General features: G+C 43.5%; 1 protein-coding gene across 1 annotated transcript in view; it reads left to right on the top strand.

Moving 5' to 3' along the window:
* Nucleotides 1-13,137: 13,137 nt before the first annotated feature.
* The window catches only part of DCLK3 (doublecortin like kinase 3), a 47,548-nt gene continuing 42,548 nt past the window's right edge, over nucleotides 13,138-18,137 (top strand). Inside the window, exon 1 of the mRNA XM_058554816.1 lies at nucleotides 13,138-13,388. Within this exon, the coding sequence (XP_058410799.1) occupies nucleotides 13,307-13,388 (82 nt within the window). The 5' untranslated portion in view covers nucleotides 13,138-13,306. The remainder of the gene's footprint in view (nucleotides 13,389-18,137) is intronic.

Here is an 18,137-nt window from a genome sequence, read left to right as displayed (position 1 = left end):
CTGAGGGCTTAAGTTGTGTCTCTTGAAGACTCAAATTCTCACTCAGCTTCTCATAGCCATTGTGATTCTAGGTAAGAGGGAGAGAAGATGAAACTGGGGTACCAAGAATTAGGAGGAATGATTGTCCTTCTGAGTACAAGTTCTTGATAATCAAGAAATTTCAAAGATGTAGAACATGGACTTCCGAGTTAGATAAAGCTGGACTGGAATACCTGAGTGATGTCAGATAAGTTACTTAGACATTGTATATAATGGAATTAATAGTATCTATTTCATATCTAATTTATGATTTTTCAAGGTCTGAAACCCCTAGCATGTTGTCTAACAGAGTAAACACTTGGTAAATATTAGTTTCTTTCATTTCTCTGCCTCTAAGATTATTTCCCTAGGGCAGAGTCTTAGAGAGGAGATTACTGAGAAAGAGAATGTAAATATTTTTTACAGAATCTCAAAGCTAATTTCTTTCAAAAATTATACCACTATAAAAGCAATGCCTGTGAGTGTTCATCTCACCCCATGTTTGCCAGCATTGAGTACTACGGGCAAAAAGAGGTTCGGCCTGCTATTATATTGTTTTATTCTCACTGTATTATATTGCTCTGATAGAAACTGCAGTTGAACATTTTCCCATATCTTTTCAATAATCCATAGAGTTTTGGACTAGCTTACTTTCCATATGCTGAGACACCTTGCCTTCTGGATGCTGGGACTTACATAATACTTTATCTTCCATAAGCTCTCATTTCAAAATTTTGTGTTATCACAACAGTCTCGTTGTGTTCATTGTTTAACTTGAACATGAGTATGTTATAAATTTGAATATGTAAAATGAATCTTTACCAAGAAAATTCTGCTGTGGTAGGTCTTAAGTTTCATGTAAGATTTCAGTTGAAAAAAGTGTTCTGCTAGAAAAAAACAGTTTGAAATTGTTATCATATCTGCTCTCATGGTGAGACATTAAAAAACACAACTGTCAATAATTAATAGATTGACTAGTACAAACATCACTAAGGATATATAAAATTTGAAAACACAATTAACAAGCATAATCTAAAAGACACATATAGAACATTGTATTCAAGAGTTGATGAATGCCCTTTCTTTTTGAGGAAATATAGAATAGGTAATAAAATTTACCACATGCTAGGCCATAAAGCTGTCCTCAGCAATTTTCAAAGGATTGGTATTATGTCTACATAGAATTAAGTTAGAAATTGATGACAAAGATATAACTAAAAAAATCATGTGTTCGGAAATTTTATAAACGCTCTCATTTTTAAACAACTCCTGGGTCAAAAGGGAATCATAACGGAAATTAGAAAATACTTAGAATGGAACAAAACTTGTGAGTAGTACTTAGAAGAAAATGTATAGCCTTAAAATGCTGATCTTAGAAGGAAGGAAGAAAGCCTCCAAATTAATGAACTAAGCATTTAACTTTAAAAGACAAGAAAAGAAAGACAGGATAAACCTGAAAAGCAGAAGGTAGTAGGGAAAAAAGATAAGCGCAGAAACTAATGAAATATAAAATAAGCATATAATAGATATTGATCAAGCCCCAATCATCTTTTTAAGGAATAAAATATGCAAAAAGAGAGAAGGCTCAAATAAATAATATTCAAAATGAAAAGAATAACATAATGACAGTGCTACAGAAATTGAGAGGATATTATGAATTAATTTATACAAATAAATTTTAAAATTTAGATTAATAGGTGAATTCTTAGAGAAACACAACTTATGCAAACCAACTGTAGAAGAAACAGAGAATCTAAATAGTCCTATCATCATATAATAAATTGAATCAAGCATTCAAAATCTTTCCATAAAGAAAATACCAGACCCATCTGACTTTACAGGCAAATTTTGTGAAACATAGAAAGAACAGCTAACTCTAATCTTATATCTACTGCTACAGACAATATAAGAAAATGGAACACTTCTGTTCATTTTAAGAGGCAGGCTAGTATAACCTTGCTATCAAACTCTTATGAGGAGAGAATGAAGTAAGGAAAATTATAGATCAACCTTACTCATAAATAGCAATGCACACATTCTAAAGAAAATATTATAAAACCAAATTCAACAATGTATGAAAAAATCAGTACATTATTGTCTAGTTGGGTTACTCTAAGAATACAAGATTGTCTTAATTCTAAAAAATCAATTGTGTAAGTTAACATATGGCTAATTATTAACATTTAAAGAACATAAACCATATGATTGTTCCAGTAGACACAGAAAAAATATTTACTAAAATTCAACATACTTTTATTGTGAAAAGCTCTTAGCAAGCTAGGAATAGACAGGAATTTCTTTAACCTAATAAATGCCATCAATTAAAAGTACAGCAAATATCATACTTAATGATATAATATGAAACACATTCCCTTTAAGGTCAGGAACGAGTAGAGTAACTTTATCACTTACCATCCAAACCAGGACACTTTGCTTTTTAATAAAACTACAGACTTGTTTTGGATTTCACCAGTCTTTGCGCCAAAGTCCTTCTCCTATTTCAGCATCCAATTCATAAATCTATGTTGCATGTAGTTGTCATGTCTCCTTGGTTTGCTCCTGTAATCTGTAACAGTTCTTCAGTCTTTCCTTGTCTTTCATGACCTTGACATTTTTGAAGAGCACTGGTCAGGTACCTTGTTTCTCTGATGCTTTCTCACGGTTAGAGAGAGGCCATGTTTTTCCTGGAAGAAAATCACAGAGGTGGTGTACAAGGTGGCTTTGTAGCTCCTCTCTTCAAGAGGTGAAGTCTGTATCTTCCCTCTTGAATCTTGTAACTTGCTGTGAACAATAGAATGTGATGGAAATGATGTTACGCTAATTCTGAGCCTAGGTCTCAAAAAGTCTTACATATTTCCCCTTGTTCTCTTGGACACTGCCCAGCTACTGTGTGTACAGGCTTGTTGAAAGATTAGAGACTACATGGAGCAGAGACAAGCCGTGCCAGCCAAGGCCACCCTAGACTAGATTGCCCCCAGCCAACCTATCAGCTGACTGCAGGTACATGAATGAGCCCAGCCAAGACAAGAGGAACTGCCCATTTGACCCTAGCCTAAATCATTAAATCATAAAATAAATTATGTGGTTGTGATTTTAAGTCACTAAGTGTTGAGTTCATTTGTTACACTGCAACAACTAACAAATACACTCAATTCCCAGCCTGTAACAGTGTGATATAGTAAATGAACATAGACTTGTGTGTCAGACAGACTTGGGTTCAAATCCTGCCTTTGTTGCCTATTAGCTGTGTGGTCTTGAAGAGTTTTGTCATCTGATTCATTTTTGAAATGGGCATAGCAATTTCCACACATAGGTTGTCATGTGGAGTAAATCAGGCAATTTATGTAAAGCTAGCAACACTGAGCTTAGTACACAATAGATGCTCTATAACTGAGGTTCCATCTAAGAACCAAGGTGATACCTTCTTAAAGTTCAAGGTGTAGGAGGTGCCATCTTTCTGGCAACCAGGTCTTCCGTCTTTGATTGTGTGTCTTTTGTTTTCATTTTTCAGAGAAAACATTCTTTAAATCATATCTTGACTGTTTTCATTACCAGTAATTTCCATTTGCACTCTTCAACTTTTGTTTTCTTAAAGACTAAGATAAATAGTGTCTGTTCCTGCAAGATATTTGACGGATGATAACCTTGTTGTTCTGCACTAGAGATCTTTAGAGATCTGAGGCACAAAATTCTGTAGATGCGAAGGAAAAAAACGAATCCCACCCATTCCTTTAAACAAAAGTTATGCTGCCAAGTGCTCTGGAATTATATAATTATCAGTTTTGCTTTGTTAGATAATTGTGCTTTTTAAATGCTTTCCTGAAAATAGCTTTAAAAATAGCTTCTCTGAGACTTAGGGGTAATTTGAGGGGGTTTTGTCCGATTTTCTTGTTGCTAAAATGCTGCAAGAAACGACATTATTAAAACTGAACCAGAACAAAGTTAGGACATTTTTTTCATCTTTATTCTCTTCTCTGACACAGAAGAGGCTGTTTCATTTCCCTGGGTCTCATGTTCTCCACCCACTCTCAGTATAAGTGGGATGGTCTAAAGATTCATGGAACACTTGCAAAATTCTTGAAATTTCAAACCAGGAAGGTTCTAAGCAAGTGTAAAAGACAAAGACTACATACAAAAGACAACGGCTATCCAGACCCAGCCATGACTGCCCTGCTTTCATATTGCAAAAATAGCTGTGCTGGAGTTGTTTTTGTTTTTAACAAAAATTTTATTAATTTTGGGAATTTACTCTGTTTTTAAATTTAGACCATATAGGGGTCTAGATCACACAATTTACCAACTTCAGGTTTAATTTTCAAATATTACAAAGCATGACGTTAAGAACTCAAGACTAACAATTATAGCTTCAGATCATCTAGGAGAAGAATATTTTTTTTTTCACGAGGGTATCTATATCTGCCAGCTTGAACAGTAGACCAGGCTCACTCTCTCTCTGGCTGTCTTCTTTTCTAACTCCTTATTTCTACTAAGTCACAACTGTAGGCACTCAGGATACCACCGGGTGTTTGATAGCTCTGTTAGTTGTTTTGGATATTGGAATTGGACTATCACCCAGAAAATATGGAGCAATTTCTCACTGAAGACTATACTCAAAGTCTGTTAGGTTGACGGTCACACTGCACTCCGAGCCCAGGAGGGTGACTATTTGAGCTTGGAAGAGCACACTACCTGCATTCCTGTTCTGCACTTGGTTGACTTGGCCCAGGAAAGAATTTCTTCAAGGTTTGGTGCAGTGTTTGAATGTGGCTTTTAAACAGTAATATGATATTCTTTCTCTGATGAATAAAGAAAATGAAGTGTTGGGAAAAATCCTACTCAGTAATGGAGTCATTTGTACCACAGCTCAACCTCTTTATGAAATTCTGGCATCTTATCTTTGATATTTACAATTGTGACATATTATTAGCCTTGAGGGTATAAGCTCAGCCTCTCTGAGATACTGAATATGTCATTGCCACTTGGAATCACAGAAGAGGGCTTTTTTTATATTATCAATGACATGACAAAACCATTTCTACAATCTCATCCTCATCTCCATAATTTAATGTAAGCACACTTCTTGACTGAAATCATACTTTCGTGTGGGAAAAGCAGAGTTGTTCTTGTTGCCCATTTCTTCTCGTAGTACGCTGAGAAGGCAGACACGAAGTTGCTGTGGTTTGATCATGTACATGATTTTCACTGCCTCCTTTGACATGACACCAGGACCAGAGGTCGTGCTGTTGACCTCTGTTCTCTGTCAGAGCTGTGTGTGGGTTGGCTTGCAGGAGCAGGCTCTTAACTGTACAGGAATATTCTTTTCTGCTTCACGTGTCGCTGATGCTTCATCAGCCCTGACCTCAACACTTGTTTTCCAGTTTACTACGGATCTCCCCAAGCAATCTCTTCTCTTGGACCATGAAAATCTTTGAGCACTTCTCCCTCATCTATGTGCCACGCATGTGTCAAGAGCTGTATTATATTTTGCAGTGCTTTGTCCAAATCTAAGCTGAAGACACTTCTATCATGTACACACACATAACACAGATTGCTCTTTCCTGTTGCATCCAACTTTTTAACATCAGACAAAAAAGATTGCCTAAGATCATGTTGGAAACTAATGACACCCAAGTTAGAGACTACAGCATAGTGTATGTGTATGACTCATTACAGTCTGGTGAGTTCCGTGTCAATAAGACCCAGAATTATGTCTGCTGTTGTGGTTGATAGAAATTCAAAGGTAATCTAGATAAAAGAAATACTGAATTGGTTTGAGAAATCACTTCAGATGTTATGAGCCAGGCAACTTCTCTGATCTTGTATCAATGATCTATACATCATGAAAGTACTTCAGGTTTATAGTCTAATTAATGAATATTACATCTTTTAGAAAAATAAAATCATGGAACTGTCTTTCGCAAGGATATGGTTACTCAAATTTTTATTAGATTATGGATTGAGGGGATTCTGGGGTGGAGGGTCAGGTCACATCAATCTTATTTGAAATATATCTCACCCTGGTGTCAGTCACTCTTCATTGTTTTTGATGATCTTTATGTCCTCAGTGCCTGGCATAGTGACTGAACATGGTAGATACCCCTGAGGTGCTCGATAATTATTTACTGGATGAATAAGTGGATAAATCAATAAGGCAGCAAGGTATGGTGGAAGGAGCATGGGCACTGGAATCAGACAGACTTAGATTCCAATTTTTCCTCTGCAGCTTAAAAGGCTGTTATGTGACCTTGGTGAGTTTCTTAACTCTCCAATTCTCAGCTTTCTCAAAGTGTTTAAAAGCAATAAACAGCCTCAGAAAAACAGCAAGGATGACTCTGTCTCATGGAGTTATGAGGTTTAAAAGGGGTGACCCTTTGTGGAAGCACCTTATAGATAGTTCAGATATGTTCATCTCTCCTCTTGTATTGGAATACTCTACTTGGTGGAGAATTTGAGAATGTTGGAGGGGGTGGTGGTAAATCTCCTGAGTGAGTTGGACATTGAAAAGGTTAGATTAAACTAGAATGACATTCTTGAACCTGAGAATGAGAAAGTTTATTTTTTTCCAGAAAAGTTCTCATCATTATTAAACATATAAATAGGTAGATTTTGGTGGCTTACTCTTCTTGATTTCATCCAAAGACAGAACACAGAAATATGCTGACACTATAGCAGAGGTCTACAAACGTTTTCTGTAAAGGACCAGGTAATAAATATTTTTGGCTTTGTGGAATATACGGTCTCTGTCACAACTATTCAAAAGCAGTATAGACAATATGTAAATGAATAGGCATGGCTGTATTCCAGTAAAACTTTATTTACACAAGCTGGCAGTGGGCCAGATTCGGCTGTGAGGTCCATGTAGTTTGCAGACCCCTGTCCTATAGCAGCAATGCTTCAGCTCACTACAAGAAATAGGAAAGGTCTGTCCACTTTCTCTCTGTTTATCTTTGAGGGCAGCACCCATATCCAAGGTGACCATCTGTCCTTTATTTGACATTAAGATGAACAGGAAGAATTTATCTAAGGCCAACTAAATCACTGATAAATTTATTTTAAGTTTTTAAATAAGAGAATTTGAGCCCCTAATTTAGAAATTTCTTTATACCATTCTCAGTTTCAGTGTGTCCCATACATAGGCATGAACATACATATATTTTGCAAATGTGCTTATGCATATGTACGTCTTCAACTTTGTGTGCTTACATGTCTTATTCTGGAATCTTAGGACCGGATATCATTTACTTATTATCTCTTCTTTTTTGAGGGCAAATTTGGCAATTCAGTAGAGATTACACATATTTTTGAACTATAGCTTCGCTTTTTCAGACTTAAGCCCAGCTCAGTTTTGTAGCTATTACATCTAATTATAGGCAGTGTTCTGAGAAATGCTGATCAAATTTTAAAACACAGTATCCTACAATACTTGAAATCTTGCCCTGAATCTACTATTATACTGTAAGGACTTGAGAATGTTTTGGATTTTCCTATTATTACTATTCCACATTTGAAAACTGATTAGTAGTTTTGCAAATGAGTTTGTTTTTATTGCTATAAATACAGAAACAATTATCTGCAGCTCGCTTTTATGGCACCGAGTGCCATATTCTTAGGCATCAGGAGGCCCCAGATGGCAACTTCAGCAGACATTGGAAATAAACTGATTCGTTTAAAAGCAGGAGTTTGTATCCAGGAAAAGTGGTAACATATTTTAGATATATTCCTTAAATCATGTCTACACACAGCTGACGTGCAGTTCTCTGAACGAGAGTGAGAAGGGAGATTACATGCATCAGTGACATCCATAGGATATCCTGTAGTTTATCTTAGGCCGTAGTTTTGACTTCTTTTTCCTTTTTGAAACCTTTCACTAGTGTGGACTTGGGTGAAACATGGTGAGTCTTTCAAACCAGAGTGGGGCACTTGGGGTGACTTCAAGGCACATAAGAGTTGCCGGCTGAATGGGATGTGTCACTGACAGGGTCAGTTATCAGCATTGCGGAGAGATCAGATTGTCCATGATGCAGTCATTTCAAACACCCTACTTTCCTATCTTTCTACTAGTAGGGAGGGCAGAGTAGGTAGGGCTGGAATCAAGGCTTTCCAGTTTACCTACTGTGAGGAGGTGATGCTTGAGTGAGGGCTACACAGGGGCAGATGGAGTGGTGCATGGAAAGAGATGGCGGCCAAGACAAAGCAAAGAATTTGCACCAGCTGGAGCCCAGAGTATCCATGGGCGGCAGGAGATGAGAATTGACAGGTAGACAGGAATAAAGGTTGAAGGGCCTTAAGATCATTCTAAGGGGTTTAGATTTTAACTCTCAGGAGACATAGAGCCGCTGGCAGATTTTAACTGGAGAAATTATGTCATCTCATGGATCAGTATTGAGAAAGATTTCCTTGGCTCCAGTAAGGCTGATGATCTGGGAGTAAGGATGGAGAGGATGCAGCAACGTAAGGGAGGAGATACTTTTGATGCTCTGGATGGGAGGTAATGAGAGTTTGAATAAGGCAATGGCAGGGAGACAGGGAGGAGGAAGAGGAGAGAGCACAGGATTTGGTGACTGGATTTGGGATTGACATTAATTCTTGGGTTTATGGCTTGGAGAAGTGAATCAAATAAGACCAAGAATCCAGTAGGAGGGACACATTTGGGGAGAAAGATGATGAGATTTGTTTTGGATATGTTGTAAAAGGTACCTGAGTGGTCTGTGAGGAGTTGTCTAGTAGACAACTGAATTGGATCTTGGGAGAGATGAGATGAAATTGTTCTGAAGTTAAAACCAAAGGATTGGGTAAGAGAGCACAGGGAGAGTCTACCAAAGACAAGAATAATGTCACGAGAAATAGCAATTTAAGGACGGAGTGGAGGAAGAGAGACCCACAAAGCAGTAAAAATGTTTGCTTTAAGGTGGGGTAGAATCAAAAGCAATCAGTGTTATGGAAATCAGAAGAGGAGGGAGTTTCCAGGAGAGTTTCAAGACTGCTGCAGTGAGATGAAATAAAACAAGGACTGAGTTGTGCTCACTGAGTCTGGCAGATCAGAGGTCGTTAGCAATGCAGTTAAAGCAGCAATGCAGAGAGATAGAAAACAAGCTAGACTGCAGCAGGTCTGAGCACCTCTGCAGAAGAGAAGCAGTGTAGATGGGGAATGTGAAGGAATCTCTCAAGAAGTTTACCTGGGGAGGGAAGGAGGGAGATGGTGACAGCTGGGGGTGAGGAGGCACCTAGAAATGTTCTATCAATATGACAGAAGAAATTTAAAGTGTCACTGAGGAAAATACTGCAAATTTGTTAGAACGGTGATCTGTATAAGATTCTGAATTCTGCTTTCCCCAGATCTCAATCTGGGGTCATCCTGGGTAATGCTGCGCAGTAGGAAAAGTTCTCTTGGAGGCTCCATCACCCCTCTATCTAGGTCTCTCCTGCAAGCCTCTCCTAAAAACACAATGATATCCCACCCAGGCTTGATCTCCTGGAAATGTTTCTAGCTCATTCCTCAACAAAGCCTACCTGGTGTCCTGGATATGTCAGTCAATTTCCCCGCCATAAGTATTTCCCCCTCCTGGCTTACAATGTCTTCTATGCAGCCTCAGAGAGGCAGTCATTCCATCCTCTAGCTTCTACTTCCATTCCACTTCCTCTAGCCTCTTTCCCGCAGAGCCATGGCTGTTTGGACCAGGGTGGGACACCCACCCCAAAGCAGCCAATCCAGTGGTTGGCAAGTGGTTTAAGTGGCCCGGTCAGAATAAATAACCTGCGCCACGTATATTCTGTCCCTGGAGAAACTGGCTTCTGAGATGTAGCAATTGCAGGGGACGTTTAAGAGTAAGGTCATGAGGTGGTGCCCAATCTGCTTTTGGATGTCTGTGAGATTTCTTCAGATAGCCTTAAAATATCTTGTGTTCCCTGCCACTTAACCTGAGCTGCTTGAGTGAATTTTGCTCACTTGCAGCCCAAATAGCTCTGACACCTAGGCTAGACCACCAGGGCTATTGTTCCATTTTCTTCAGCTGTGCTAAAAGAGTTGCTAGTTAAGTGGCTCACTGTACCATGATGCTCCTTTTCTGTCTTCTATTTTACATTTAAACTGTTGCAAATGTGTGTGCTTCATGTTTCTCTTAATGTGAAAATGTTTTCTTTTTTGAGTGAATTGATACAAATTATCATTTAGAAGCTAATAAGAAGAGACTCAACTATAGTAGCTTAAACATGCGAGGATTTACTCTCTCTTAAAATGGAATGCCAAAGCATTCCATTTTAGTTCAGGAGTGGTGTGGTAGCTCCGTGATGTCATAAGGGACTCAGGCTTCTTCTATTTTTCTGCTCTACAATCCTGAGGGCTTGGCTTTCATCTTCAAGGCCACCGCATGACCCAAGATAGCTGCTGGAGCTCCAGCCATCATCAACCATCACATTAGCTAGCTTTTGCTATAATAATGCTGAGAAACAAACCAACCCCAAACTCTGTAGCTTACAAAAATGGGCATTTGTTTGTCTTACTTCTTTTTTTAAAGATTTTATTTATTTATTTTTTCCCTCCAAAGCCCCAGTAGATTGTTGTATGTCATAGCTGCACATCCTTCTAGTTGCTGTATGGGGGACGCGGCCTCAGCATGGCCGGAGAAGCGGTGCCTCCGTGCACGCCCGGGATCCGAACCCGGGCCGCCAGCAGCGGAGCGCGCGCACTTAACCGCTAAGCCACGGGGCTGGCCCTTGTCTCACTTCTAGGTCTACAGGTCTGCTGGGGTAGCTCTGCTTCAGGCTGCAGGTGGCTGAATTCAGCTGTAGTTTTTGAAGTTTAGGTCTGCTGCATGTTTCTTCACATTTTCCTTAGACCAGCAGCTACCTGGGCTATTGGCAGAAGCATACAAGGGCAAACCAAACCACAGAAGTACATTCTAAGCCTCTGTTCACATTATGTACAATAGCAACCATCCCACAGGCCAAAGTAAAATGGCCAATTCTAAAATCAAGGTCAGGGAATTACACTTTATGTACTATAAAGGGTAGGTTGTCTAATTCTATTAAGGAATGGAGTCAAGAGTTGAAAACAATAATCCAACCTACCACATGTCTGAATTCCAGGAAGAAAGGAGGGGGTTGAGAGGGACAAAGGAATGTACCTGCTAACAGCATCAGCATCTTAAGAAGCCCATCTGAAACTCCCACACAACACTTCCAATTCTATTTCATTGGCCAGAAACTTTTCATACGGCCATTCCTGGCTGCAAGGGAGGCTAGGAAATAACATTCCTCGTTCCAGGTTGCAGTGTGCTCAGCTAAAAATTGAGGTCTGTTACTAGGTCAGAAAGAGAGAAGAGGTATGGAGTAGGCAACTAGCAATTTCTTCCACAGTGTTCAACAGGATGCATCATTTATCTCTCACTGTTGTGAGGTAATCTGACAACTTGAGTTAAGGTGCTCATTATACTTGTTTAATGTGTACATCTAATTAACGTGTAAATGATGATTATCCAGCCAGTAATTAAACACCACTGGACTGCTGCTTTTGCAAGAAAGAAAATGTGTCATATGATTTCTCCTCCACAAAAGTTAAACCTTGTTCTGAAACTCGGTTTATTTAAGTTTTATTTACTCCTGAAATATAAATTATAAGGCCAAGAAGAGTGGCTGTTAAAGGCTTCTAAAAAGAAAGTATTTAAGTAGCTGAGGGGCACTTATCTCCAAAGGAAATTTCCAAATAGGCTCTTCCTTCAGGCTTTTGCTCAAATGTCACCTCCTCAGTGAGGCCTTTCCTGACTACCCAACTTGAAATAACAACACTCCTCATTCCTCTTTCCTTGCTTCATTTTCCTCCATGCTATTTATCACCATACTTAATTATTCATCATCTGGCCCCCACCCACACCCCCACTAGAAGGTGAGTGACTTGGACGCAGGTCATTTTTCATTTTATTCACTGTAGGTGAACTGGATTGCTGAAAATGGTCCTTGTTGATCAATTTGGATTGTCTAGTCATCAAACCAGCTAGAAGCAGAAGTTACTTTTCACACAATGGCTTCACAAGGCTGTGGCAGCCATTTTGTAACCCCGAGGCCACAAATATGAGAAGAAAAGGCAGTATGTTGAAGGTAGCAACGAGGAAGCCTGGAAAGACATTGGGTGCTAAGGCCATTCCTGAGAAGCCTAATCAACAAGGAACAGCCTTCTTTTAGACTTATGTATGAGAAAGAGAAAGACAGACCCGACATCTGGGAGCTTCCCTGGTACTATTAGCTCAGCCCTGGCGTTCTCTTGAACATGAACAATTTCACAGAGCACCAACACTGGATGCTAAGTGACATGATGGATCCAGACCAGTGCTGTAATCCTATCAGTGGCCGTGTGGAGAGGTGGGCATGGTTTTTCGGCGCATTCATCATCTCTCCCAGGAGGGGCCTGGGAGTTACTACTTGAGGATATGGGCACCCGGAGCCCGAGGCTGTGGCTGCACACCCGGGTGATCAGCAGATACCAGGATTAGGCGTGTCATGCTCCGATGGGGTATAACAATGCAGGGGACATTGAGCAGCCTTTACATGGTACCAGGAAGACACGAAGCTGGAGGGATGTTTTGCAGCCTGTATATTTGAGGCCACGGGTGTAGGCTAGAACGTGAGCAGGTCTCTGAATTTGGGGGCAGCAAGGATGTAGGGCGGTCGTGAGACCTAGAGTCCATGTGTGAGAGTAGCAGCAAGAGGGTAGGAGGAAAGTAGTGGTGCGGGAAGTCTGAACCCTGACTTGCCGGCACGGTCAGTTGCTGGGGGTTCTGGGGACGCCTTTGGTCCGCCACCGACAGAGAACGTGGGCGAGGCTCGCGTTCAAAGCCCGAGCCCGCCTGGCTCCACGGCGCGCTCGGCGGGAGGGAGTTTGGAAAGGCTAGACCGGGGGTTGGGGGTGGGGGTGGGGGGCGGGGAGAGGCGGGGCTGCTGAGAGGTCCACCTTCGGGCGCTCACTGGCAGAATAGCGGGTGTGGGCGCAAGTTCAAAGCCCGGCCCCACCCGGCCTCCAGGGCCCGGCGCGGCGCGCCCGGCGGGGCCAGCGCGGGGAGGGAGGCTGTGGCGGGCGCGCGGTTGCTAAGCCCAGCGCCCCCGGAGACGTTCCCGGTGGCTGTCGCCGGGCGCGGCGCGGCGCGGGGCGAGCAGCGGGTGGGAAAAGGAGAGAGGGCGGGTGCCGGCTCGTCGCTGCTCGCGTCGCGCCCCGCCTTCCCGCGCCCGCTCGGCCGTCGAGCCGCGGCCCCGCGCTCCCACCGCCGCGCCCCGCTCGCCCGGAGCCCGCCGCCGCGCCATGCCCGCCGCCGCGCCCACCCCGCGCCCGCCGCCGCCCCCGGCCCGGCCTGGCCCCTGCTGCCCTGCCCGGCCTACCCCGGGTAAGTGCCGTGCGCTCCCGCGCGGACCGGATCCGGGACGCCGCCTGGGTGCGGGGTGGGAGCGCTTCTGTCGCCTTGACTGGAGACTCCGCTCCTTGCAGGAGGGAGCGGCAGTGCCAGTCCCGCGAGGGTGCCCGAAGCGCGCTGTGTGTGTGTGTGTGTGTGTGTGTGTCTGTCTATGTGTGTGTCCACACAGCTGAAACTCGCTTGCTCGGGGACAGCGCTGTCTGGAGCTGGTTTTCTCTCCCTCGCCAGCTAGAGGGACCTTCCTGGGTGAAACGCGCGGGCATCTTGCGAGGTGCGGCGGGGCTGCAGAAGAGGGAGGGCGCCCGCCCGGGAGGGAGCCGACATTGATTGAGCATCTCAACGTTCCACCGGCTTTACCTGGAGTTGACCTCATCCTTTTCACAAACCTGTGAGGAAGGGGGAATTATCCCCACGTCTCGGATGAGAAAACGGAGGTGCCCAGAACTCTTGACTTGCCCAAGGTCACATGGCTTGATAGCGGTGGAGTTGGTATTTGAACCAGGTCTCCAGAGCTCTCTGACTCAGCTAAAGGAAAGGAAACTCTCCTTAGAACTAGATACAGAAGCGCACAGAGAACTAAAGACCCTCAGGAAAAAGGCTAGAGGGGAAGCATTAGGGAATTAACAGAAAAAAAAAAAAAATGAGTTCGTGAAATATCCCATCCATTAACTGCAAATATAGGACCGCATTTGCACTGCCTTCCACGTCTGGCTCTGGGGGCGAGGTGTTGTGAGGTAGAGAGAAGACTGCACCAGTGCTGGGCAGAGGCGTCTGGGGACACCTTTTCAGAGTAGCCGCCTGCTGGGAGTGGGGGCTGAGGAGAAGTTGTGGAGGGAACTCAGTTGTTATTCACCCCCAACAGTTAGTCATCCCTCCAACTCACCCCCTCCCTGTTGATTCCATTTCCTTTCCTTTCCTTCATGTATTGTCCAAGACGACAGCTATCAGATTGAAGCTGGGTCCTACCTTCCGCATTGCCTTTCATGAAGCATCTTGGCATTAGGTGGTCCTGTGCTTTGATGACTGTTAGGAGCTGTGAAGTGAGTCCGTGTTTCTGCTTATAGAAGTGATCTGTTGGGCTGGTGTTGAGCTGGTCTTGAGCTAACAATCCCAGTCATGGTGAATGAGGCATGTAGAGCAGTAGCCAAGCATAGTGCTTATCCTTAACGGGCAGGATAGCAAGAAGCAGGGGCCCTAGGAACTGAAAAAGCAAAGGGATGTTGGGTTTGCCCAGCAGCCCAACTTCAGAAAAGCATTTCAATTTGGTATTTGGATTGCTTTGGGTGGTGCCGCAAGATGCTTCACTAGAGAAGGAACAGAGGCAGAAAACAATTTCTGAAAGATGCTCTGTAACTTGTGCCATTTAGGTTTGAGAGATCTTTGAGCCATGTTGCTTGATGGTGAGCTAAAAGAAGTGTGAGAAGTGAAAGAGGCCCTGATGAGAACCCTACGAGGTTCAGAATAACTGAGATGAGTCTAGTGTTATCACGGCCAGGCTTTGGCCAAAACTTGGAGAAAGAAATACTGGGCTATGGACTGCCCCACGGGCTTCTGTCCTCCGCTCTGCCGCCTCAGAGTCCTTTGCCGTCTTTGTGCACATCAGTGCCCTGGGTGCCTTCACTCCCACCTGCCAGCCCCTCCTCTTTATTGGAGGATGACCCCAGGGCTGCCGAGTCTGCTTGGTCTGTAGGAACTGAGAGCAAGGAGTGCCTGGGAATTGACATCTCCCCTGGGGGCAGCCCCTAACCAATGAGTGATACATGCTGGAGGATAAATAGTCCAGCTCCCTTGCCCTTGATTGGGACACTCCGAGTGGTGACATACCTTGTCTCCAGAGATCCACTGTGGAGTTGTGTCAGATTGACCTCCCTGGGTCTTTGCTGGGCTTGCTTCTCTTTCTTGTCTTCTTCACTCCCCTACCGGCTTTTCCTAGGAATACTTCCTAATAAAACACTTTCGTGGGAATTCTTATGCCGGGATCTGATTCTCAGGAACCCAGCCAAAAACATGGACCCTTCTCACTCTCAACGTATTTTTCCCCCTAGGGTATCTGAGTAAGACTGTGTTATCCGTGGTAGGTGGTCTGTGCTAACCTGTAGGGTGCTTTTGTATGAATTCGCACAAGGTGCCTCCTTCTGGGAGGATGGAGCCCTGTGCCCAGGCAGGAGATTAGCAAGCAGGGATTCAGCACCCATTAGTCCCCTCATCTGGGTGCCTTTGGCAGTGCACACAATGCCTGATGGAAGGGGTGGCATGGTGCTTGGGCGTGGTGCTCAGAAAAGCAAAACAAAATGGAGAGTTGCTTATTTGTCTGGAGATCTCATTTCTTGGCTCATCCCCTACCTCTTTTTCCCAGGTCATGGGAAATGTCCCTCCCATGTTTTCCTAAATATTTAAATATTTTAGGCAGATGTTTTGCTTTTCTCTGGATGAGCTGCCTGATGAGGTTTCCTTTCCTTAACTTCTGGGAGCCCATAGTATCTGGTATCCAGAGTTTCCTCACCTTTTCCTTTGGTGACCTCTTGTTAATGTCTAAATTTGGCCCATCTGTTGGTAAAGCAGAGCTCCTTTTGAAGATGTATATGTAGGAGAGTTCTTTGAGAAGGATGTTTTTGTTAACTGCCTGGTAATGTAGGTCAGAAGAGGGAAATAGAGGGAGAGTGGAAGAGTGGGGAAGAAGACATCTGTACTGGGAGTTGGGGAGTTGAGTACCAACCCCAGAGGTCTGAGGCTTCCTGGTGACCTGGGGCAAGTAACTGAACTTCTCTGGGGACCTCAGTGTCTTCATCTTTCCTTACTTAATAATAACTGTCCAGCTGACCTCAGAGGGTTGTTTGATGATCAAAGGGGAAATATTTTCGTTGGCTCATCAAACAATTATTGAGCAAGCCTATAATCCTTACCCAGGGAGAATTGGCAGTCTCTCAGGGATGGTGGTGTATGTGGAGGCCTCGTGGTGTAGGTAGTAAGTGATGGAATAGAGAGAAGCACTAGTTCAGTGCTGTATGAAGGGACAGGGAAGTCTCCTGAGCTGCTTGGGCTGGTCTTGAAGGCTAAGTGTTCACAGAACTTTGCAAATGGCAGGGTGCCGTGTAGTGTGTGGTTATGCGGGTTAGATCACTTGTTGTCCATCAGAACTGCCTTCAAATCCTGATTCTGACACTTCAAAGCTGTGTGATCCTGGGCAAGGTTACCCAACCACTCTGAACCTCAGTTTCCTCATTGGTAAAACGGGCATGATCAAATTGTTCGGAGGATTTAGTGATGTAAAATACTTAGCTGATATTATTACAAATAGAATGCATTGTTATTGAAGTTACCTTTGAGGCTGAAATTCTGTTCGGGTGCTTAGGACCAGTGCTTCTCAAATGTTAGTGGGCATGTGAATCATCTGGGGGGATCTTGTTAAAATGCAGTTTCTGATTCAGAAGGTCTGGGGTGGAGCCTGAGATTCTGCTTTGCTCACTAGCTCCTAAGTTCTGTAGGTGTTGCTTGTTTGGGGACCACACTTTGAGTATAAGGCCCTAGGCCACTCATCCCCAGGTAAAGTCTGAGTCCTTTGTGGGGGCTGAAGAACACTGTGTTTGGGGAGATGATGGGGAGGGTTTGGGCCTCCCAGGCAGGTCTGACCTGGGGCTGGGGCAGAGATGCCTGGGACCTGCTGCTGTTGAGTAAGGTGCTTCCTACAGAGGGTAATGGACCTAACCCAACTTCCTTCAAGTACCCTAGGACCAGACCCCTGGAGGAAGCTCTTCCTGCCCAAATCACCAAATTCTGCCTACTTTTTCTGCATGCTGGCCTTGAGGATGTAGAGGTGAATAAGCCGCTGACCCTACCACAGTGTGGTGGGGGTGGGGTGGGGGCAGGCATGTAAACATGTAATTATTACATGGTGAGATAAGCATTCTGTAGAGTTCATGGGTAGTGGAGATGGAAGTAAGAGGGTTGAGAAATGGAGGAAAACTTCCTGGTGATAATTATATCTGAGATAATTATATCTGAATTGGGTTTTAGAGGATGAGTCACAGTGGTGGGGTGGGGGAGGAGGGCAGAAGAGTGTGGGGAATGGCATTCTAGGATTAAGGAACAGCCTGTGCAAAGGTAGGGTGCCTTTGTTCAGCTCGTTGAACTAAGAGTTGTTTGCAGCATGGATTGTGATGGGAAGGGCTTGGTAAGGGAGGCAGAGCTCGGCTCCTAAAGATGTATTAGTCAGGGTAGGCTAAGCTCTGCTCGGTAACAAATCAACTTCATCATCCTAGTAGCTTAACCCAGCAAAGATTTCTTCTCACACAAGAGTGTGTCCCTCACAGATTGGTGGAGGGCCAAGTTGACAGAACTTTCCCCATCTTGTGGCACAGCATTTGGAAAATGTGGCCTATGTAGTCACCAGCGCAGGAAGAGATCCTGGGAGAGTTGCTCTCTGGCTCTTCTATGCTTCAGTCTGGAACTGATGCGTTGCTGCTTATGCCACAGCCCATTGGCCAGAACTCACTGTGGGGGGGCTGGGAAATGATGGGTGGTGTGGATGGAGAGTCCAGAGAACCTCACTGTGTTTCCCACACATGCCTTGTTATGGAGCTTAAGCCTCATTCTTTAAGGCCAGAGTTTCTCAAATGGGAGTAATATGTGAATTTCTTTAAAGGAAAAAAAATCTTGTAGATTCTTAGTTGAGGCTCAAATTGTTTTTATTATAATGCAATTCAAATATGTAGTAGCATTAAA

The sequence above is a fragment of the Diceros bicornis genome, chromosome 2 (genome assembly GCF_020826845.1).
Source record: "Diceros bicornis minor isolate mBicDic1 chromosome 2, mDicBic1.mat.cur, whole genome shotgun sequence".
NCBI classification, from domain to species: Eukaryota; Metazoa; Chordata; class Mammalia; order Perissodactyla; family Rhinocerotidae; genus Diceros; species Diceros bicornis.
Note: the sequence above shows the minus strand (reverse complement) of the source record. Positions and strands in the feature narration are given on the sequence as shown.